The 23,668-nt window shown below is 37.4% G+C and overlaps 1 protein-coding gene across 6 annotated transcripts in view; it reads left to right on the forward strand.

The window, feature by feature from the left end:
* dennd1a (DENN/MADD domain containing 1A) overlaps positions 1-23,668 on the forward strand; it is a 533,820-nt gene that overhangs the window by 365,983 nt on the left and 144,169 nt on the right. For all 6 annotated transcript variants that reach the window (XM_087998441.1, XM_043720136.2, XM_043720139.2 and 3 more), the window contains one exon: positions 5,611-5,736. In XM_087998441.1, the coding sequence (XP_087854567.1) occupies positions 5,611-5,736 (126 nt within the window). The remainder of the gene's footprint in view (positions 1-5,610; positions 5,737-23,668) is intronic.

Consider the following 23,668-nt stretch of genomic DNA (forward strand, 5'->3'; position numbering starts at 1 on the left):
TTATTCCTTAACTCTGATGAGGCATGTCAAAGTTCACAGGCTCCAGACCAAAATTGTTTAAATGGAATGTTAGTGTTTCAGTCTGCCATTGTGGAATAGTAACTTATAACTGACTTACTTGCCTTGACTGCCTTCAAGATAAAAGTAGTCTTATAATACTACTAGTTTTAATATTAGTTGTGCCACTAGTACTCTATATACTCGAGTAAAAGTCAATCTTATTAAAAGCCGAATCCCTATTTTTGGCCAAAATATCTGGAATTTTCCATATATCTTGTGTAAAAGTCAATCTTGGTTCTTCACAGATAACAGATTAATATTTGTGAGTCAGGGTATTATCCTATACATAAATGTTACAATGAGGAAATGAATTTTTTTAATGCGATTATGTGTTTTGATGTACAGTTCACACCAATTTGGTGCGAATGTTTAAGATCATCAGGTCGGAATCAGGTGACATCCTCCTTTGTGCACAGCTCAGCTGAGCTCAGTTCCCCTGTAGCACTCATGGAATACAGTTATATACCTAGTAGAGGTTTTGAAATTTCTTTAAAAGGTACCCTGTAATTGTAATTTAAAGCCGTTTAATATTTTTACTTCCCTTTTTGTATGAATAAATAAAAACTTACTAATTTGTTTTTGTTTCTATTGTTTTTATCCAGTAATTCCCATAAATTGTGGTTTTTTATTTGTTTAGAGATCAATTGGGCTTCTGCTAACAATATATTATTTCCGACAGTAGCATGAATTTCAGCCCCTCAAAAATAGTATCCATGTAATAGTCCATAAATGTAACTGTAAAAAATAGTCTAAAAAAATTTGACTTTTACTTGAGTATTCAGTAATCACAATTTTGATAACAATTTGCACTTATATAGTGTCTTTAAACATGATAAAATGGCAAAAAAAATCACTTCATGAGACCATACCAAATAAAATTTGATAAGAAAACAAAATGTATCTGTATAATGAGATATTAAATGAAGCTTAGTCGTAGAGTCATAGAGATGTACAGCATGGAAACAGACCCTTCGGTCCAACCCGTCCATGCCAACCAGATATCCCGACCCAATCTAGTCCCACCTGCCAGCACCCGGCCCATGTCCCTCCAAACCCTTCCTGTTCATATACCCATCCAAATGCCTTTTAAATGTTGCAATTGTACCGGCCTCCACCACTTCCTCTGGAAACTCATTCCATACACATACCACCCTCTGCGTGAAAAAGTTGCCCCGTAGGTCTCTTTTATATCTTTCCCCTCTCATCCTAAACCTATGCCCTCTAGTTCTGGGCATCCCGACCGCAGGGAAAAGACTTTGCCTATTTTCCCTACCCTTGCCCCTCATAGTTCTATCCTCAGCAGTGTCTTAAAGAATAGGAGAAAAGAAAAGAGGTTTAGGGAAGGAATTTGAGAACAGACATTGAGCAGATGAAGATACCATCACCAATAGTAGGGCAATGGAAATTAGGGATATGCAAGAGTTGGAGGAGTTAGACATCTAAGATTTTCGAGGCAAGAAGGTAGGGCCATGGAAGGATTGAACACGAGATTGAGAATTTTAAAGTTGTGGGTTCGTAATACTGAGAGACATTGTTTGTCAGGGAGTATAAGGTGATGAAGAAAAGGAATTTGGGTTTTGATGATCTGTAGTTTATGGACGATTAGAGAGGAGAGGCTGAACAGGACTGTGTTGAAATAGACTTAAAGCTAATCAACTTGTTAGAATAATCATCAAACCTTTTGTAGAAATTCTAGGCATTTTGATGCTGTATGTCTCCAGTAGTAGATAAATCATTACTCTCATTGTTAGTAAGCAATATGTCTTGTTTTATATTACTGTGTTCATTGTTCAGCAAGAATGTATGTTTAGAGTAGCTTGAGTTTGTTGAATCTCCCATTCACTTCAATTCTGTCTTCTCTATCATGAGGTGTGTGACAGTTAATTTTCCCATTGGAATATCCTGTGCCTCGACTTTTATTTCTGTCACAAATGCTGTCATTTCAATCATCATTTATCCTAACAATCCAAGTATATGTCTATTATATCCAACCTCAATATTGAAGCAGACTAGTGCATTACAACTTCAAATCTAATAATAGAAAAGATGTGTAATACTTGACACCTTTGTATCTTTTAAAAGCCTTATTGCTCTTCAGTTTTCAGTGAGATTTATTTGATCTTTGGTATTCACTACCATCACAAATTGTGCGTCTAATTTCATCTGCATCAGCTACATCAAATTGTTTTCTACATGAACTGTCTACCTACTATATTCTGCTTTGAGGTTTATTTTAAAATTTATAGATTTTCTTATTCTGAACAGAAAATAAACTTGACTTGCTGACCCTCAAGATATATTGAATAGAGTCAGTGGATGAGTTACGCTCACGGGTTTTAGTCAGTAGTGCTGTGTGAATCTACCGAAAGGGGTTTGCTTTCCATTGCTAGAATTTTTAAAAATGTATTTTCTGGGAAGTTGTGTATTTCCTGAGAAGCGCAGTTTGTCTAACATGCTTGAGGCCTCACTTGTCCATCAGCATTCACTCATCATGATTCAGATGCGCCAGTCATACCTATGTAAACATAACGTGAAATCACTGTTGTATAGCCACTTAGACAGTTTGTGGTTTTTCATCATTTCTACCAACATGAATCACTGCCACTAAATTCCTTTCATTCATTCTAAATATTCTCTGTAGCTATAAATTTGAGAGTTTGCCCAAGTGAAACAATAACTACACTATTTTGTTTTTGCCAAATAAACCTTTTTTATCTGGAAGGTTTGGGAAAGGTTTCTTTTGTATGTACTTCTGACAGAGATAGAGGAGCAAGAGAACATACGTTGTAATGGACCAATGCAAAAGATAATGGGGTCATTAATGGCAATGAAAGAAAGGGGTGTAAATTAAGGTGTGAAAAAAGAGAATAAGTCCTTGCTACTAAGTGAAAAGTAAACAATACGCAAACGCAACATGGCTGTAGGGGTGGTTGGGGGCGGTAAGAAGACAACGTAAAGAAAAAGGACAGTGGATGCTGACTGGGTGACCATTCTGCAGAGCGCCTCCATACCATCTGTAGGAGTGACCCCAACTTCTCAGTTGCTTGCCATTTCAATAACAACCGTACTCTTATATAAATTGTTCTGTCTTGGGCCTGCTACAATGTTCCAACAAAGCACAGTACAAGCTCAGGAAATGAAATCATATCTCACGAGCTTGACTGAGTTTTTTTGAAGCAAGAATTGATAAGCGCAGATTGGTAGACATAATCTGTATGGATTTCAATAAGGTGTTCGACAAGGTTCCTCATGGGAGACTGGTTAGTAAGGTTAGATCTCTTGGAATACAGGGAGAAGCAGCCATTTGGATACAGAACTAGCTCAAAGGTAAAAGACAGGGTGGTGGTGGAGGGTTGTGACCAGTGGTGTGCCACAAGGATCGATGCTGGGTCCACTACTTTTTGTCATTTATATAAATGATTTGGATATGAGCATAGGAGGTATAGTTAGTAAGTTTGCAGATGATACCAAAATTGGAGGTATAGCGGACAGCGAAGAAGTTACCTCAGAGTATAATGGCATCTTAATCGGATGGGCCAATGGGCTGAAGAGTCACGGATGGAGTTTAATTTAGATAAATGTGAGGTGCTGCATTTTGGAAAAGCAAATCAGGGCAGGACTTGTACATTTAATGGTAAGGTCCTAGGGAGTGTCGCTGAGCACACAGGTTCATAGCTCCTTGAAAATAGAGTCACAGGTAGACAGGATAGTGAAGAAGGTGTTTGGTATGCTTTCCATTATTGGTCAGAGCATTGAGTATAGGAGTTGGGAGGTCATGTTGGAGCTATACAGGACATTGATTAGGCCACTTTTGGAATATTGCGTGCAATTCTGTTCTCCTTCCTATCGGAAGGATTTTGTGAAACATGGAAGGGTCCAGAAAACGTTTACAAGGATGTTGTGAGGGTTGGAGGATTTGAGCTATATGGAGAGGTTGAACAGGCTGGGGCTGCTTCGCTGGAGCCTCGGAGGCTGAGGGATGACCTATTAGAGGTTTATAAAATCATGAGGGGCGTGGATAGGGTAAATAGACAAAATCTTTTCCCTGGGGTGGGGGAGTCCAGAACTAGAGGGCATAGGTTTAGGGTGAGGGGGAAAGATATAAGAGAGACCTAAGGGGCAATGTTTTCACACAAAAGATGGTATGCGCATGTAATGAGTTGCCAGAGGAAGTGGTGGAGGCTGGTACAATTCCAATTTTCTTTTTAGATTAGATTCCTTACAGTGTGGAAACAGGCCCTTCTGCCCAATCAGTCCATACCGACACTCTGAAGAGTAACCCACCCAGACCCATTTCGCTCTGACTAATGCACCTAATACTATGGGCAATTTAGAATGGCCAATTCACCTGATCTGCACATCTTTCAAAGGTATCTGGATGGGTAAATGAATAGGAAGGGTTTAGAGGGATATGGGCTAAGTGCTGGCAAATGGAACTAGATTTGGTTGGGATGTCTGGTCGACATGGATGAGTTTGACCGAAGGGTCTATTTCCATGCTATACATCTCTGACTCTAATATCGCATTTTCAACTTAGGCACTCTATCATCTGTGGTGTCAAGATCGAATTCAATAATAGCTTTATGACTATCCTCCATTTTTCTCATTCTCTTCCTTGTCCCCTTCCCCTACAACCATGTCAGGTTTTGTATATTGTTGTATGTAGTAGTGACAACCCATTCTCTCTTTATTCTTTACCTTTTGTTCTTTCTCCACTATTAATAACCTCGTTGGCATTGGGCCTCCTTCTAATGCCTGCTGTCTTGCTCCTCCTCTGCCTCTGTTCGAAGTATTAAAAAGCACATACTTTTCAACATTTTTCCATTCAGAAGCAGTGTCATACCCGACTCGAAACATTGACGGTTTCTGTCTCCACAGGTGTTGCCAGACCTGCTGACTTTCTCCAAAGTTCTCTGCAATTGTTTCAAATTTCCAGCATCTGCTATATTTTGCCTTCAAGTGTTTTTTTTTCTGTTTCACTTGTTATAGTTATTGTTTAAGTTACACTCTGTTTGCAGTGCAAAACTGTAACTTTGACTTGGGAATGCAATTGTTAGAGAAAAGAATCAAAATGATACGAAATATATTGTCTGAGAAGTACACCAAGATTAGGTGATGGGTCAGTCATTATCTCAACCAGTAATATCCAGCAAAGTTGAACAACTTGTATGTGTTTTCATACTTCAAACTTGTATCTATGAAGAATAGAATGATGGCACATATCCTTATATTATTCAAGTGATTTCTCTGATTATTATGAAAAGAATCAATGTTTTATGTATGCCAAAACAGTTTGGAGCTCAAGTTGATATGAGGTTTCGTTTGATTAGAATTGTTACAGCTCTCTTTGGACCGTGATAATGTTGTGGCTTGTTTTGCAGGTGTAATATCTCCAATTGCGTCAGTTTAAGATGTGATTACCAAAGCTAAATTTTATCTTGGGCTTAATTGACGATCCTTATCACCATGATGCTTTGTATTTGTTTTATTTTTAGACACTTCAGGGCACTGATTATCTTTTTGGTTCCTTATTTTTATTCAAATATACAGTTGTCAGCTCTAAAGAACAGACTTAAGAAAGTGTCAACAACCACAGGTGATGGAGTTGCTCGTGCATTTTTAAAGACTCAAGCGGCTCTGTTTGGCAGCTACAGAAATGCTCTGAAGATTGAACCTGTAAGTTATTATTAAGGCATGCTTAATAATAAGCCAGCACTCCTGAACACGTCTAAAAAAGTAATGACCAATATTTGCATTATTTCATTTTGAATTACACGTAAATCGATTTTCTATTTCAAGTATTAATATAGAAGAGCATGCGTAACATTTGCTTTTAGTAAATGCAATTTAATGTATAATCAATATTTCATTGAGAAATTGGTTACATAATTTATTGTGCAATAGAAAGCTATAATGTACATGGAATTAAGTTGCAGTAACTAAACAAATAATGTGTGAGCATATGTAAATATTCTAATAATGTTTTTAAGTTTGTAATTTCATTATTTTTGCTTACTGAGTTTTCCTTTAAAATTTCTCAGCTACTATTCTCCATCACTACTGTATTGTATTCTGCAATATGAGAGAGTTCAGGAAACTTGTGTCATTTCTGATGAGCTTTGCATACGAATTTTTTTCTATCAGCTATAGAAATGACTGTCATAAAAATTAACATTATGTGAAAATAGATTGATTTATAGTATCTTGCCTGCAGAGCAATGGTTAGATTTGCAATTCGAACGCATTGTCATATTGATTCTGTGTGCAGAAATTAAATACTGAAAGGATGCCATTAAACTGTCATGATTAGTATATATCTTGTTTTGCAAAGAGAAACAAACTATATTGGGATGATAACTGCTTTATCGCACAATTGATGGTTCAGCTTATTAAGGCACTAGATAACAGGAGCAGGAAGTATGGCTCAGCTACTCGTTCTCTGATTCCTAGTCTACGCTTCACCAGCTCATCTCAGTGGTGGTGTTGAGAGTTAGTCTCAATGCCAGTGAGTTAATGAGGGAAAAAATTTGCTGTAGTTTCTTGTTGTTATGCAGTGCCCGTAGCTGGAAGTGTATATGCTTAAACAGATTCAGGCTTGACTGTAATCCTGTCATCACCTTCAGCTCTTCAGTTGAATAAAATTGGGGGTTAGTGGTTACTGTTTTAATGCAAATGTTAGTAAAGTACTGGAAGCAGCTCCTAACAAACAGTGACCATATTCAAAACAAGCAGTGGGAATGAAATTAATGATCCAAAAATAAAAATAACTTATTTATTCTTATAAATGCTCTGATGTTTTATTTTCATACTTGTATGAAATATGGGCTTCGCTGGTCTCTATGATATGTGTGGGCCTGAATATCTAAACATAAAGGTGTGACATGTGTTTTTACTGTGGAAAAAGCTCTGCAAGACTTCTCAGAATGGAGAAGTCAAACAGACAGATGCTAAACCACGGTAGACTGTCAGGAAAGGTGACAAAATAACATTGTCAGAAAGATGGTTCTGCAGGATTTTAAAAAGCAAGAACTCTTGAGAGCTTTACTTCTAGTTTTTTTTATATTCATTCACAGAATGAGGGAAACATTGAGTAGGCCAGCATTTATTGCCCATCCCTCATTGTCCCAAGGGTAGTTAAGGGTCAACCAACTACTTTGCTGTGGGTCTGGAGTCACATGTAGGCCAAACCAGGTAGGGATGGCATTTTCCTTCCCTAAAGGGCATTAATGAACCAGATGGACTTTTCCTGACAGTCAGCAATTGTTTCACATCATTGTCATTAGACTCTTAATTCCAGATTTTTATTGAATTCAAATTCCACCATCTGCCATGATGGGATTCAAGCCCTGGGTCTCATGATTAACAGTCCAGCGATAATACCATTAGGCCATTGCCTCACCTGAAGAATAGAAAGAAAAGAGTACATTCAAGGTCAGAAAAGAATAACTGAAGGATAAGTGATACAAATCTGTAAAAATATTTTTATGACAGCTGAGGGAAAGGTCGTTGAAGACAAATAAACTACATTTAGTATGTTGAAGAAGCAGTAACAAATGCAGTAATGGATGTAATTCACTTGTAGGGTACTGACAGCTGAGTTTTCAACACATTGGTGTTACCTGAGGTTGAATTCTAGCAAGGAAGACAAGAAATCAAATCTAGATGACTGCAGATACTGTAAAGGTTTTTGTGACAGTGGCGGTGTAGAGTTAACGGAAAGTAATAGTGAAATAAATGAGCCTCTATAGTGTGACAGAAATGTGACAGAACAGCTTACTAAGAGTTTGCATGATTTGATACAGACTGATTGAATGACCAAAGACCGACTGGGCAAAATTATGGCCAACTTGGAGTCATGTTTTTCAGGTTGGAGCTGCAAAAAGAAAATGAATTAAAAAGTTGTTTTCTATCAAACTTTTCTAATTTTTATTCTTATTGTTAGACTGATCTTTCCTTCATTGTCTTTCACTTTCTATATCTGATTTGAAATTGAATTTGCTCACTTTAAATTGTGCTTCCCTTTCAATTCCTCAGTCTTATTTCTCAAGGAGATGTATGGTTGATTTCTTTGATCACCTAGGTCTCAGATACCATGTCACCATTACCAGATTACACTCCAGTATATTCCTTATTGTTATTCGTAACCTTATGATCTGAACTGGTGATTTGGGTCTGTCTTATTTGTCCCACTGTGCTTTACAATCTTTTGAGGGTGAAATAGACAATCCTTTTTAGGAAAAACCCAAATGGATGGTTAAGTTTCTTTATTGCTCAGAAACCAAGTTCACGTAAATAGTTGAATTTGTACTTGTTTAGTTCAGTCAGTACAACTTGCCTTTGTATAAGAACACAAAATGATGGTCATACTAACTGCCCTCATCAGCAGGCCTTCTTGCTTGACTGATTTCGAACTGCTTCCATACATTGCCTTCCAAATACTAGGAAGAAAGTTACAATGTCCGAGTGGTATTATTACCAGATAGTTAATCCAGAGACCCAGAAAATGTTCTGCAGACCCGAGTTTGAATCCTGCTCTTGACAGATGGTGGAATTTGAATTCAATCAATATCTGGAATTAAGAATAAGCCATTATCGGTTGTTGGGAAAACTCACCTGGTACATTAATGTCCTTTGGGGAATGAAAGTACCATCCTTACCTGGTCGAGCCTACATGTGACTCCAGACCCACCAGCAATGTGGTTGATTCTTAACTGCCCTCTGGGCAATTAGGAATGGGTAATGAATACTGGCCTAGCCAGCAATGCCCTCGTCCCAAGGATGAATAGAAAAAATTGCTCAGCCTGAGTAATGTTGCAACTTTTGATTTCCCAAGGGAAATCTAACAGTTTTTTTTAATCACCATAATCAGTATCTGCATTTTTGGAAGTTATCTCTCAATTGCAATAGGTTGCTGAGATCTTGTGTCCCTATTCAGATGGACCTTAAGTTCTCTTGACACTATTAAAGATGATTTCTCCCAGTGTCTTGGCCTTAGCTGTTGTGTATGTCAGCTTTGTTTAACCAAGACAGCCTGCTTATTCCTATAGCACCTTACTGTATGTAAATAAGTGGCTGTGTTTCCATCCTGGGTTTTAAGGAAGTAGGTGAGAATATTATAGCGGTGCTAACTATGATTATAAAATTGCACTTAACAGTTGAGGACCAGTGAGAAGGGGAAAACAGGGAATTGCAGATCTTTTCATCTAAGATCTATTATCATTAATTTGGTACAGTTTTCTGTGATAGCCTATGTGCTAGGATCTGTTGTCTACTGTTTGTAGTGATATTTTAAGATCAAAGTGGGTTGGGGTATATTCTGAAAATAGATCAGTTGGTTTTCTGATTATAACATTAGTAGGTTTCAGAAAACGTCCTCGCGTCCTGAGGTTCCCATCCCTATGAATATAGATGTGAACGTACATATTAGAAGTATGTATAGATGGCTTGGTGCCTTGAATATGAATGAACTGCTATGAAGCAAATGGATGAAACTGACTGCAATAGGTTTGAGCTAGCTTTATTTTTTGTTTGGTAGTACAGAACACAATGAGAGGTCAAGTAAAGAGAAAATGAGCAATATTCTGTTTGAATTGAAGGTTTCTATTTGGCAATTTTCAAGCAGTGATTTTGAAGGTCTCTGAGAATGGAGAAGAGGCTGTGTTACTGTGTGTGCATTAGAGAACAGAGTGCTGAACACATGGAGGGCAATGAATTGTGATTTGCACCACAATTGTCAAAGGCAAACATAAAAGGCAGTTACTACCTGAAAGAGTTAACTGTCATTGTGAAAAAAGCCCAACATTTCAACTCCCCCTCCCACTCTGCCGAGGACATGCAGGTCCTGGGCCGCCTCCACCGCCCCTCCCTCACCACCCGACGCCTGGAGGAAGAACGCCTCATCTTCCGCCTTGGAACACTTCAACCCCAGGGCATCAATGTGGACTTCACCAGTTTCCTCATTTCCCCTCCCTCCACCTTACCCCAGTTCCAACCTTTCAGCTCAGCGCCATCCTCATGACCGGTCCTACCTGCCAATCTTCCTTCCCACCTATCCACTCCACCCTCCTCTCTGACCTATCACCTTCATCCCTACCCCTATCCACTCATTGTACTCTTTGCTACATTCTCTCCAGCCCCACTCTCCTCCCATTTATCTCTCCACCCTGGAGGCCTCAGCCTGCCTTCAGCCCTGATGAAGGGCTTTTGCCTGAAACGTCGATTTTCCTGCTTCTCGGATGCTACCCAACCGGCTGTGCTTTTCCAGCACCACTCTCATCTAGAGTCTGACTTCCAGCTTCTGCAGTCCTCACTTTTGCCTCCTGATTTCATTAGAGCATTTATTCAAACATGGACAAAAAAACTGAATTTCAGCGGGAAGGTGAGAGTGACAACTCTTCACATCAAGGCTACATTCAACTGTATGTGGCATCAAGGAGCCCAAGTAAAACTGTAATCAATGGGTATTGGTGGCAAGCTCTCTGCTGACTGGAGTCATACCTGGCACATAGTTGCATTTTTGGAGGTGTAAGACATCTCAGCTCCAGGGCTTCTCTACAGGAGTTCCTCAGGGTAGTGTACAAGGCCCAAACATCATCAGCTGCTTCATCAATGACCTTCCCTCCAGCATAAGGACATAAGAAGAGATGTTCGCCGATGATTGCGGAAATATTCAGCAGCGTTCACGACTCCTCAGGTACTGAAGCAGTCCGTGTTCATATGCAACGAGATCTGGGTAATATGCAGGCTTGGGCTGACAAGTGGCAAGTTACATTTGCGCCACACAAATGCCAGGCAATGACCATCTCCAAACAGTGGCAACCACCCCTTGACATTCAATGATGTTACCATCATTGAATTTCTCCCCCCCCCCCCCCCCATCAACATCCCACGGTGTTAGCATTGACCAGAAACTGAACTGGACTTGTCACATAAGCACAGTGGATGCAAGAGCAGGTTAGAGATGAGCGACACTGTGGCAATTTTCTCACATCCACCACCTTCATGGCACAAGTCAGGAGCGTGTGGGAAAACTCCTCACATGCCTGGATGAGTGCAGCCCCAACAACACACAAGAAGCTTGACACCATGCAGGACAAAACAACCCACTTGATTGGCACTGCGTCCATAAACATCCAATCCTTCAACCATTGACACTCAATAGCTGCAGTATATTCTATCTACAAGACACACTGCAGAAAACCTCCAAACATCCTCAGATAGTACCTTCCAAACCCATGGCTACTTCCATCTTGAAGGAAATATATCACTGTTCCTTCACTGTCATTGGGTCAAAATCCTGGAATTCCCTCCCAAAAGGCATTGTGCAACCTCTAGCACATGGAAAACAGCTCACCACTTCCTTCTCAAGAGCAAGTGATGCACAATAAAATGCTAGCCAGCCAGCAATGTCCACGTCCCATGAGTGAATAAATAAAACTGAAATCATCTTGTCCAGTAATTCTTTTTCTTTTCTAAAAATTTTTGTTTTCTAAAAATTAATAGTCTCAACAGAGATTACAATATGAAGGTATCCTGACTTGAACACTTTGAAAATATCCAGCTGTTTAGAGAGGACCAGTATGGAGTTGTAAAGGGTAGGACATAGCTGATGGGATTGATTGCATTGTATTGAAGAGGTGACAAAAGCAATGGCCAGGGAAATGTTTGAGGATGTTATTAATAAGGACTTCCAGAACATACTTGAAAACATATTCTGCAAGACATTATTAGATAATGTTGGAGCTCATGGATTAAGGGTGTTTTTTTTTGTGTGGCAGATGAAGTTCAATACAGAGAAGTATGTGACATGATACATTTGGTGGAAAAAATATGGTGAGACAGCCTAACATAAAGGGCTCCCACTAGTCTGTAAATGCCTGATTAGGTCTGATCATTTAAGCTAAGCAAATTCAGGACTGGTCAGTATTGTGCCTCACATCATCAGGGACCTTGGTTTGATTCCAGCCTTGGGCAGCTGCCTGTGTGGAGTTTGCACATTATCCCTGTGTCTGCGTGGGTTTCCTCCCACAGAGCAAAAATGTCTAGGTTAGGTGGATTAACCATGCTAAGTAGTCCATAGTTTACACAGATGTCTAGGCTAGGTAGATTAGCCATGGGAAATTCAGGGTAACAGGGATAGGTTTGGGGATGGGTTGCTCTTCAGAGGGTCAGTGTGAACTTGATGGCTGAATTGCCTGCTTTCACACTGGAGGGATTCTATGATTTAGATGGGAGACCACCTGGGTATATCAGGTGCAGCAGATTTTGTGTGTTGCTGAAATAACTCAGTTGGGAGAACTTTAAGCTAAAGATCTAAATGTCGCTAGTTCAGTCTGGGGTTTTGGTAGTGGTTGAGTTTGTTTTAGAGGGCTCTTGTGCACAGAGTAGTGTCTCTAGCTCTGTACTAGGTGGTCTAAGTTCAAGTCCTACCTACTCAGTGTTATGTAATAATGGGTTGATCAAAAAATATCTAACATAAAGGATATTATTCTAAATGGTGTACATGAGCAGAGAGATATGATTGTATATGTGCACGAGTCACTAAAGATGGCAGCGCAGCTGGGGAGAGCTTTATTAATAAGGATGCAAAGTGGAAGAGTAAGGAGATTGTGTTAAATTTGTTTTAGACTCTAGTTAAACATCAGCAGGAGAATTGCATACTATTCTGGGTCTCTTGCTTCATTAAGATATAAACACTTTGGGAGAAAGTGTAGAAGACTTTTATGAGAACAATGTTGTAGCTAATGTTGTGTAGAATGAATTCTTGGAAAGTATGAAAAATGGTTTTCTAGAGCAGTGTATTGCAGAACTGACTAGGGAATGGATTATTTAGATTGAGTATTGTGCAATGAAAAAAAGGGCTAATTAATAAATCCTGTTGTAAGGTAGTATTATGAAAGCATGATTATAATATTATAGTGTATTACTTTGAACTATATCATTTTCAAACTCTATTTTAAAAAACTGAGGTCTTAACTCTAAACCAAGAAAACGAGTAAGGGCATATTGGCACTGTGGTCTGGTTGTGGACTCCTGTGGTGGATGGCTGGAATGAAGACTGTCCTCTTTACTACTCTACCCATCAACATCTTCAGGTCACTGCCTGCAAAATGTAGAGCAAGCTCTTTCTTTCTTCAGTGTTGAAATTTCAGGTTTGAGTATCGTTTTATGAAGACCGGTTCCAAGCTTGCAGTGTCTGAAGTGTAATGCAGCTGGGGTTTAAATATGGAATCATAGATGTGATGGCCTAAAGTTCCTGGCAGCTCTGAGCCATGGCAGACAGCACCATGAATCTCTCTCCACAAAACACTAACTGTAAATAGGAAAATTCTGCCCACAGTCTCCAAATGAGGGGGAGGTCTGATTTAAACTGAGATAAGGTGTAATTACTTCATTCAGAGTGTGATAAATCTTAGGAATTTTCTATCCTGGAGAGCTGTGGAGGCTCAGTTCTGGAGTATGTTAAAGACTGAAATCAATTTCTACATCGAGGGATACAAGGTAGTGCAGGAAAGAGGTGTTGAAGTAGAAGCTCGGCCATGATTCCATTGACTGGTAGAGTGAATAAAAAGGACTGAATGACATTATTCTGCTCATGTTTCATATTTCTCATGTGACATGATCTGTGCAAACGGAGGAGTATAAAATAAGACACTTTGAATGGACCAACTTCAAGATATTCCTTTGACGATTTCCTCTTATGGCCAGCTCAAGAGTGTAATAAAATAATTATTATCTACAACTTTTGGTTTGTAAGATAAATTATTGCCTTCATTTGAAGAAGTTACTGCTAGCATGAAAAAATATCCTTTCACTTCTGCCTTCCATTATAAATCATTCTTGACTCTTTTCTAACCTCTATTGGTTAAATAGATGATATAGTCATTTTTTTAGGCAGTTCCATAATTTTAATTGGTAGCCTGAAGTGGTTGGATTTAAAATTAAACTGCTTCACACAATGTGTAGTGATGCCCTGTGCTGGTGGACACAGGGTTGCCCCTTAGTGCCTGCTGTTTCAATTTACTTTCAGTTTGAGGTACGGAGTAAGGGCTTTGGTGTCTTTCCCCCGAGCTGCTATCATTGGGCAAGTTATTTTCAATTTCTGTCAGCCAATTCAAAACATCACAATGAAAGACTAACACTTGCTTTCTCTTAGACTGATCTATTGTCCAAAGACATTGATATTATATAAGACAGTATAATTTTTCAAAAAATATGGGAAAATATGGTTAATTAATATTTTACTTACCTAAGTTAGAACACACGGTTTGAGGTTGCAGTTATCTTTCTCAAGATATCAAGCCATACTCCATCAGGAAAAGGTTATTAATCATTCAGAGCACAGACCAAAACTTTGGGGAATTTACAGTTTTTTTTGCACAGCCCAATTACAAATGTAGTTCTATCTGTTTAACATAAATATGAGTAGAATTATTCAATTTGTATCTATCTGATCAGAACCTGTCCCATTTATCTTGTGCAATTGCAGCTTCAGTGATATTAGTGATCATAGAACTTCATTTATATCTAATATTTTCTGGAAATGTTGTATTAGCGAGTTTGGAGAAGATTTGTAGCTCAGGTTGAGGTTCTGGATGTAAGTCTGCTCGCTGAGCTTCCGGCAAACCTTCAGTTCAGCAAGCAAACTTACATCCAGATCTTTACCTTAATTGTGCTGTGGACAAAATGCTCACCAAAAATTGTATGCTATGTATGGTCTATCTATCATAACATCTATGATGTATTATGCACTTGTGAGTTCTTAGAAACAAAGTATTATCAGCATTAAACTAATAAACAGGACCACAAACATGTTTGTAACATTGTGGTCCTATGTAACTCTAGTATTGTTTTGACTAAACTTAATATAAAGCTAAGAACACAATTTTTTGTGTAAATATTTTCTCAACAACTCGTTCAGAGATGTTACTATACATCAAGTGCAACTTGAACTTTAGCGTCCTGACTCCAGTATATGGGCATTGCCACTGCACCACAAGAACCCTAACCTTTTATGTAAGGTATTTTTATTCAACCTATTTAACTGTGTCATGATATACATCTGGAGTAGGTTGAACTTGAACCTGAGTCTTCTGGCTGACTTTTTATGCAAGTTATTTCTCATCAACCTGTTCAGCCATTTGTAACACACTTCTAGAGCAGGTGGGTCTTCAACCCGGGCCTCCTGGCGCAGAAGTAGGGACATTACCACAGTTACACAAGCACCCTCAATAATTTTCTTATTAACTCTTCCAAATGGCGTGCTCGGAATAAGTTAAATACCGGTTAAATTTACAACATTTGGATAGTGCTTAGAAAAGTCACACTTTGAAACTTTCTAAGTTGTTAATTGTAGTTATTTTGTGTTGTGCTACTATCTGAATATATTTAATTGTGGAAAATGAAGTATGAGAACATGTATAATTTATTTTATTGTAGGTTCCCAAAGTTGAATACTGATGTTGTATTGTTGTTCAATTTTCACTGAAATTTTAATTATTTTATTTGATACTGTATAATTGAAAAGTGATATGCCGGAAAAGAACTGCACATTTATAACTACGTAGTGATCCCCTAACTAAGTTATTAAATAATCCTTGAAAGTATAAATTATAGATATTTTGCCACAACAGGTAAACAGGCAACTGCTAGCAAGACCGAAATTTAAACCCTTTGAACATTTTCCACAAATTTGAACATTATGATGTATTAGCAGGCTTTGAACTATTTGACTGCCTGACAATGTCATAAAACACTTGGGTTGTCCAGAAATCATTCATCAGGTTTCTCAACAAACCTGGTGAGTAACTACCCCACTTAAGACAGTACTCCCTTGATTCCTATTTGTTATACTCTTAAGAAACCAAATAGTTTTTATGAATCTAAGACCGGATGCTTCATATTAAAAGTTGGAAATGTAGAAAATGTATTTTGAAATTCTCAGCTGTCAACTTAGTAACTGAGAAATTTGTCCCATGCTGCTGTAACAAAGTCTATTTTGCTTATTGATGTGTCTGAATACTTAGCAATTTAGAACTTTACATATTTGCTGTTTGCAATTTGTTGAGGAAATGTCCATCATATTTGATGAAGATTTATTCAGCAACAAATCTTTAAATTCTGTGGTGCTGCAATTGTGTGTTTTGTCAGCTAGTGTTTTCTATTTAGCTGCATCCTCGTTAGACAAACTTTTAACTTGTTTAGTTCTAGCAAACCCACATAAAATTGTAAGACTTTATGAAGGTACAGTTTGTCTATAGGGATTTGAGGACAGCAGTAGAACTGGTTGAGGAGATTGAAATGCAGGATCTGAGATCAGAGCAAGAAATCTTGCGAAACTATATCATATTTATCTAGTCCTTAATAGAATGAGTCTGTCACCAAGATTATGTCTGGAATGCAGTTACAAAGGATTGTATCTGTACCTATCATATAAGAAATGTCTAGCAGCAATAAGGTTGACAGCAAGAGTGATGAAATTGTGAACCACAGATGTAATGAATGAAATAAATAAGTACGTAAGTGAGGGAGAGACTTCAGAATAATAAAAAATTGAACAGTATTCATTAAAAGTGACACTTATCGAGCTACATGATTAAGTTGGAAGGACTGATATGTAGTCTTCATGTGTAGAAATGATCATGTATAGATAAAGATTTCAGATATTCAGAAATTGATTATTATTTACATGATGAATTTAAAGGATCTGTTTTGTCATACTGTGGCAACCTACATCTCTCCAATTAATTTTCAACTGAAATAGAATAAACTTCAATTGTGAGTGAGTCACCCATGGCTCAGGAGTTTCATTGTTGCCTTTGAGACAGAGGTTGCAGGTTTGAATCCTGCTTCAGATACGTGAGCGCAGAACTTTGACTGACATTCCATTGCTGCACTGAGTGAGTCTTTTGGATGAGGTTAAATTGAGGCTCTGTTTCCTCAGTTGGGCACTAAAGAACTTGTGGCTCCCTTTTCAGAAAGCGTTTGGGGCTTTCTTGCCTGTGCCCTATCCAATATTTATTCCTCAGTCATCAAAACTAATTAATTGGTCAGTACCAAAGTGTTGTTTATGAGACCATACTGTGCACAAATTTCCATGTTTGCAAATTGCAACAGTGACAGAGCATATTGAGCATTCAAAAGTGATTTACAGCCAGAGCTTAGGAAGGGTGAGTCTTTATTTCTTACTTTGCCTTTTGCTTATTTTTGTATCATTTGGAAAATCATTGAAGCTGCTTTACAATGCTACTTTTGATTGTGATGTTATCTGAGTAGAAATCCTCTTTATTTCTATCTATATTTTTCCAAATGTTAAATGAGAATAAAATTGCAAACATCTATGTGTGCTGTTTTAAATTTAGCAGTAATGTCACTGTCTCAGTAATACATATATAGTTGCCATTCTAAAACTATGAACTAGTTATCTCTGTGGTAAATTTAACATCATGTGCATTACCATCAAAAATAAAGGATGCAATTGTCTGTAGTTTTTGAGGACAGATTTTAAATGTATGTCAAAAAATCCTACAAAATGATCCAACAGTTCCACAGTGTATGATGTCACAGTTTTGTGTCTAAACTTTGAAGAAATATCTAAACTTTTGAAGAGAAAGAAGACATTTATTCATCTTCTTTAAGAATTAACTTTCTGCTGCAGATCGTAACCTAAATGCTTTGCATTGCCTTCAAACTCAAAACACTTATGCCATTTTGCTGAATTTGATCAAATCCCTTTTCATTGTGTCAATATATACAGCATTGGGTGACCATTAGTCTGTGCTGTAAACATGAAGTCTGAAATCACACTTTTCTGCTGTGAATCTCAGGGGATTATTTTATTTTACTCGGTTTTGTGCCTATTATTTCTCCCGAAAATATCTTTTGGAACAGATGTCTCTGCCCAATGCACCATCATTAATGTATAGATGATGACACATGCTGAAGGATCAACAATTCTGACTGTGTTACTGTAGGTTTATTGAAGAATAATTTCTGTTGATTACAAGAAATAATAAGGCCAATGGGAAATCATGCATAATATGTGGTCTATGCTGTACTGCTGCCTACAGCTAAACAGTATTAGACAGAAATTTGTGTGCTTCCTATTGATTGCATTGTTAAGTTAGACTAGGTGGCTCTTTGTTTCATGAATTTTGTAATCATGCTTCAGCATTTTTAGAAGTTAAATTGATTTTACTTAACATATTTTTACTAACCTGTTTGCCTTCCTTACATTTTAATATGGCAGTTGTACTAAAGTTTACTGAAAGGAGTGCTTATCTGCACTTTTTCTTGTTGACTTATTCCAAAAGATAATGAGTCTCGTCAAAGGTGACCATTTTTTTGACAAATGGTACCAGCCTTTGCAGAGTGGTTTGCTCCCTATTCCAAGATTGAGCAGCAATAGACTCACTTTAGGCAAGCACAGACAGAATTGGACAGTGAACTGACAAATGGTATATGTTCTTCAACACTTGGAAGGTCGTCAATAATAATGTCAAGAAAAGTAATATGTGATATTACCCAAATGCTATTTGATTGTAGAAAGTAGCTTCAAACACTAATATCTAATACCTTAGCTTGATAATCATGTCTGAACCTTCTGGAACAAATAGGAGATGAAGATAGCTATCATCCTCAGTCAGTAGCATCAATTTTTTACATACTTTGTTTGGTAGACAGCTGAGCAAATACCTTTCTTGTTGCCAGAATTTGTACACACCAAAAATGTGAAATAATTGAATAAATGAGGGTAATATGGTCTGTGTAAGATACCATTCTTATCTGTCCTATAGAGGTAAAGGCAAACTGTTAGTCTGATTTATGATACTCATTGACCTTTTAGTACTGAAATAAGATTTTTATTGCAATGAAACTAAAAATGTTAAAGCTATTTGTTAAAGTTCTGTAACAATACCTAATTTCCACATAAACTGTCAAAAATACATACTTTACATTCAACTTCTGATCTCTGGAACTTTTGTGTACCAGTAGCAGTAATTTGTAGAAATTCTTGGCGGAGTTAAATATGATTTGCTTGTTGAACCATGGTGTCTAATTAAGACCTTAAGACATGGGCGTATGCTCTTTGGCCCTTCAAACTTGCTTCACTATTCAGTAAAATCATGACTAAACTTCTCATTTAGCTCCACCTACCCACATTATCCCCACATCATTTAAGTCCCTTTTGAATATGACTTGAATATGTTCAATGACTCAAAGTTCTCCTGACTACAAGATTTCAACAATTCACAACTCTTCTCGTCTCCATCTTATATGGGCAACCTATTATACTGAGCCAGTGATTTTTTAGTTTGAGACGACTCAGCCAGGGGAAACCTCCAGCATATCTACCCTGTCAGTACCTTTTAATTTTTATTACTATCACCACCTACTTCCAACTTTTTGGAAATACAAACTCCATCTACTCAACTTGTGATTACGCACAGTCCCTTCTTTAAAGGAATCATTCTAGTGAATTGTCAGACTCCTGTAAAACAAGTGTAGGTTATCTGCTGTAACGCACGTTTCATTAACGTGAATTCACTAACGTGATTGACGAATTGGACACTGTTTATAAAGTGCAAAGTTTGGCGATAATTCAATTACATCGCCAACACTTTAAGCGTGGTTTCTAAAGCACGATTGTCTATAATGTGAGGTTGCACAAGAATGCAACCATCACTTATTGAAGAACTATCTGTATACCAACCATACAATGGTCTTACTAAGCCCTATATAATTGTTAGAGTATTGTACTCCAAGCCCTATGTAATACGTATTCTTTGCTAGTTGCTCACCATATCTGTTAACTTTCTATTACCGTAATCGTGTGAAAGAAGTATCTAGATCTCTCTAAATGCCAACATTTCCCACCATTTAAGAAATATTCTATTTGAACTTTAGCTTCCAAAGTGGATGACTTCACAATTCTATTTAGTATATTCCATCTAGCTGTGTTCTTGTATTCTTGACTATTTGCTTAACTTGCCCATTCTTTTGCATGCTCCTCATAGTTTATTTGCTCGCCTAACTTTGTCTTTGAGAAAACTTAGACATATTAAGTCCAGCCCCCACATCATATTATTTAGATTGTAAATATTTGAGGTCCTGTCCATTAATTAATTCTCAATCCATTATGTTACAACAGAGGTTGGGGAATGCTCAATTGCTCTATTCCTGCTACTCCACAGGTCACAACATAAAAATAAAAAATATTATTTCCAGATACTAAGCAACTAGTTAAATACCTTCTGTATATCAGGTTTCAAACAAAATATCAATCAAGTTCCTTAATAAACACATTTCTGCATTTGTTATTAAAACAGTTTATTCAATAAAGATACATAATTGATTAATCTACACAGTAAGGAATATAAAGGTATAAATACATTTCTGTAACACAAAACACACATGTAAACAGCACATACAATCTTTAGGGAAAGAGAAGGAAAGAATAGATTTACTTTCAGAGATTGGCTTTCTGGAAAAAAAACGCACAGTTTGGCTCATGGGTTATTCCTACAGGAAAGAGAATAAAGCTTAGTTACTCTGGAGTTTGTTGCTTTTTTGTTCTGGCATGTGTGGTCAAGTCAGTAATCATGCCCAATTGTCTGAGATCTTGCAGACAAAGCTTGCTCAGGAAATATAATCTTGAGAAGTGCTTTCAATCTCTCTTTCAAAAGAATAAATAGGTTTCACCTTGAACTGATGCAGAGGTCTGCTTTTCAGAAGTAGAAGACATCAACTGAGTAGCATTTTCACATCTGTCTCTCCTCCAGCTCTGATTATTCTTAGCAGACATCCCTCCGGCTGAATCTAGAAACAAGAACCTCTCCAAGGCTGTCAATGCTTAAAAAAGTCTCAACAGGACATACAGCAAATGAAGCTGCTATCACCAGTCAAGTGATTTCCAGGAACCCATGTTTAACATAATTTTGCATGAGCATAACCAATAGAATGCTAAAACCAGTAACTTTTGAATAAAATTGCATTTTTAAAACTGTTAAGTATTTCAGACTGTTATTGTTGTATTCTGAAGAGCCATTAAATTCTGAATGTCTTCAAGACCTGCTAACAACTAAATGTTAAGTTACCATTGGTTCTATTTACTTCAGATATGAGGTCTTAAAGAATCACAGATCTCACCCGAACAGAATTCTAAATGTTGCAGGTTATAATATAATACTCCTATATCCTCCTAAAACAACAAAACACCTGACATACTATAGTAATAGCATCACATTTCATTGGTAAGCACAAACGCTGATATTTCTGGAGTGGAAGAGGACAAAAAAAACCGGATTTATACTTTAACTGGGTGGGAGAGAGGGTGATGGATAGGAATGATGGAAAACCCATAAATGTGAGGTTTTGCTCTACTTGTTTTCTCAATTTTATATAGTGGTGGTGAGGGCTTATGCCACTAAGGTCAGGAGGTCTGTGAGGCAGGAATTTCTGTGTTCTGCGCAAATGAGATTCTAAAGATTGCTGTCACTTTCAATGAAGACACAGTTTTACCATTGTTGCTCCTGCTGTTGCTGAAAATAGAAGTCTCCAGCATAAAACATCGTTGAGTAGTTAGAAATATTAAAATGGCTACATTTTTTGCCTTTTTCTGAGAATTCTCACAATGTAAGAATGTACCTGGAGATGTTCAGCAAGTAGCCTCAACAGGTGCAGTATGAGGCCCAAGCAGGAATATAGTTGAAAGGCCATGTAAATGGGGAAGGACTTCAAGAAGATTTGACCCATTTCGTAGTGCTGTCTAATGTTTAAAGCAGCTTGACTCTTTCTTAATTTTGAATAAATAATAGTAATTTTGAATTCTCCATCCACTGTATTGCCCATCATTGACCCTCCACAATTGTCTTACTGCCATATCCTTACTAGTGGTGTGCCTGTTCTCACTCTCTGGAGCTAATCTTTTAAACCTCCTCTTGGATGATCTTTTACAAAATTATTTTCATCCTTTCTCCTCGCAAAAGCAAAATCTTTGATGCAATGTGAGCAACATCACATTTAATTCAAAACTTTGACCCCATAATCGATATCTTAAAAAAAACTTGCATTTATATTGACTCTTCTCCTGACTTCAGGATGTCATAAAGTGCATTGCAGCTAATGAAATACTCCTGAAATATAATCAATAGAATCACATAGGAAAAATGGGAGTGAACTCACGCACAGAAGATCCCTCAAACAACAATATGATAAACAAGCAGATCATCTGTTTTTAAATGTGTTTGATGATGGATGAAAATCTTGGCCAGCATATCGACAAAACACCCTGTTCTCCTTCAAATGGTGTTATAGGATATTTTACGTCCACCTGAGAGGGCAGATGGGATTTGGGTTTAACATGTCTGACAAATGGCACTCCAACAGTGCATCATTCCCTCGGTACTGAACTGAAATGTTAGTGCTAATTATTTGCTCAAATCTTAAGAGTGAAACATAAGAGTGCCATCTTTGAGCAAATACGGATAACCTATTTTTCCCGATATCTTTGCATGTGTGTGTGATGTTTTGATATTGGTGTATACTTGCAAACATTTACATTCGGCTTAGTGAGTTAATTTAAATACAGGATTTCTGCTTATTCTTTCATCGGCGATGCTAACAGAATCAGAATTTCTCTCTCTGGGAAAAGCTACAGAAGACTCTCCCAATTTAAAAATTGGCTTGGAACATCAGTATAAATTTTCTCAAAGGTCTCGCTTTGTGATTTGTTTCATGGTTTGAAAGTCTGAAATATTGAAAATATAGAAATCTAATTGAGAACTACTTTTTACCTGAGTAGAGAAGGCAATAATTAGGCTCAGTAACTCCCTTTTTTAAATAAGCCCATTTTTATTTCCAGTGCACGTTTGACATTTTATTGTACAAAAGTTTATTGTCAACTAAAATGTATTGTTCACGGCCATTAAAGTAAATATTCTGGACAGACTGATTATTGGCAGCCAGCCAGAAACCAAGTGTATTATTTGTAGGTTCTTACAAGGTCTTCATTATCTGAAGTCTAATCTTCAATGAATTGCTACAAGCCTGTCAGAAATTTGGCTTGCAGGAGGCAATCTCAATCCCCTCATTGAAGTAGTTCAGCTTTGCTATACATTTTGCCATTATTGCTTGAATTAGTGTTGAGTTTTTTTTAGTGATTCCAATGTTTACGCAACTGAATTAGTACAGAGAGTAGCAACAAAAATGCTTGTACTAAGTAAAGAAGTACAAGCAGGAGAGGGTCACAAATTGCAATGATATTCAAAGATTTTAGTATCTCATCAATTTCTAATCATTCATTAATAATTTCAGACTAGTTTAATACTCTAATTCAGATCTTTGTGAGCATTATTGCAGTTTGCTCATTTTACACTCCACGCATCAGGAGGACAAGAAAATGTGTTGTTAATCATGTTTTCAGCTGATAGGAAAATAGCTACAATTTTTCTGGTAATAGATAAATTCCCATTCCCTATTCTGTATCATTAATGAATAATGCATTGTTTCCTGGATAGTACGTAAATTAGTCAGTTTCATTTGTAAAAGCATATTTTAGTTTTGACTTGTACCTGTCCTTCATTGCTACACATTGAAATTGTGTATGAAG

Source organism: Chiloscyllium plagiosum, unplaced genomic scaffold, assembly GCF_037043375.1.
Source record: "Chiloscyllium plagiosum isolate Xiang-an unplaced genomic scaffold, Cpla_swu_hap1 HiC_scaffold_21, whole genome shotgun sequence".
Lineage (NCBI taxonomy): Eukaryota > Metazoa > Chordata > Chondrichthyes > Orectolobiformes > Hemiscylliidae > Chiloscyllium > Chiloscyllium plagiosum.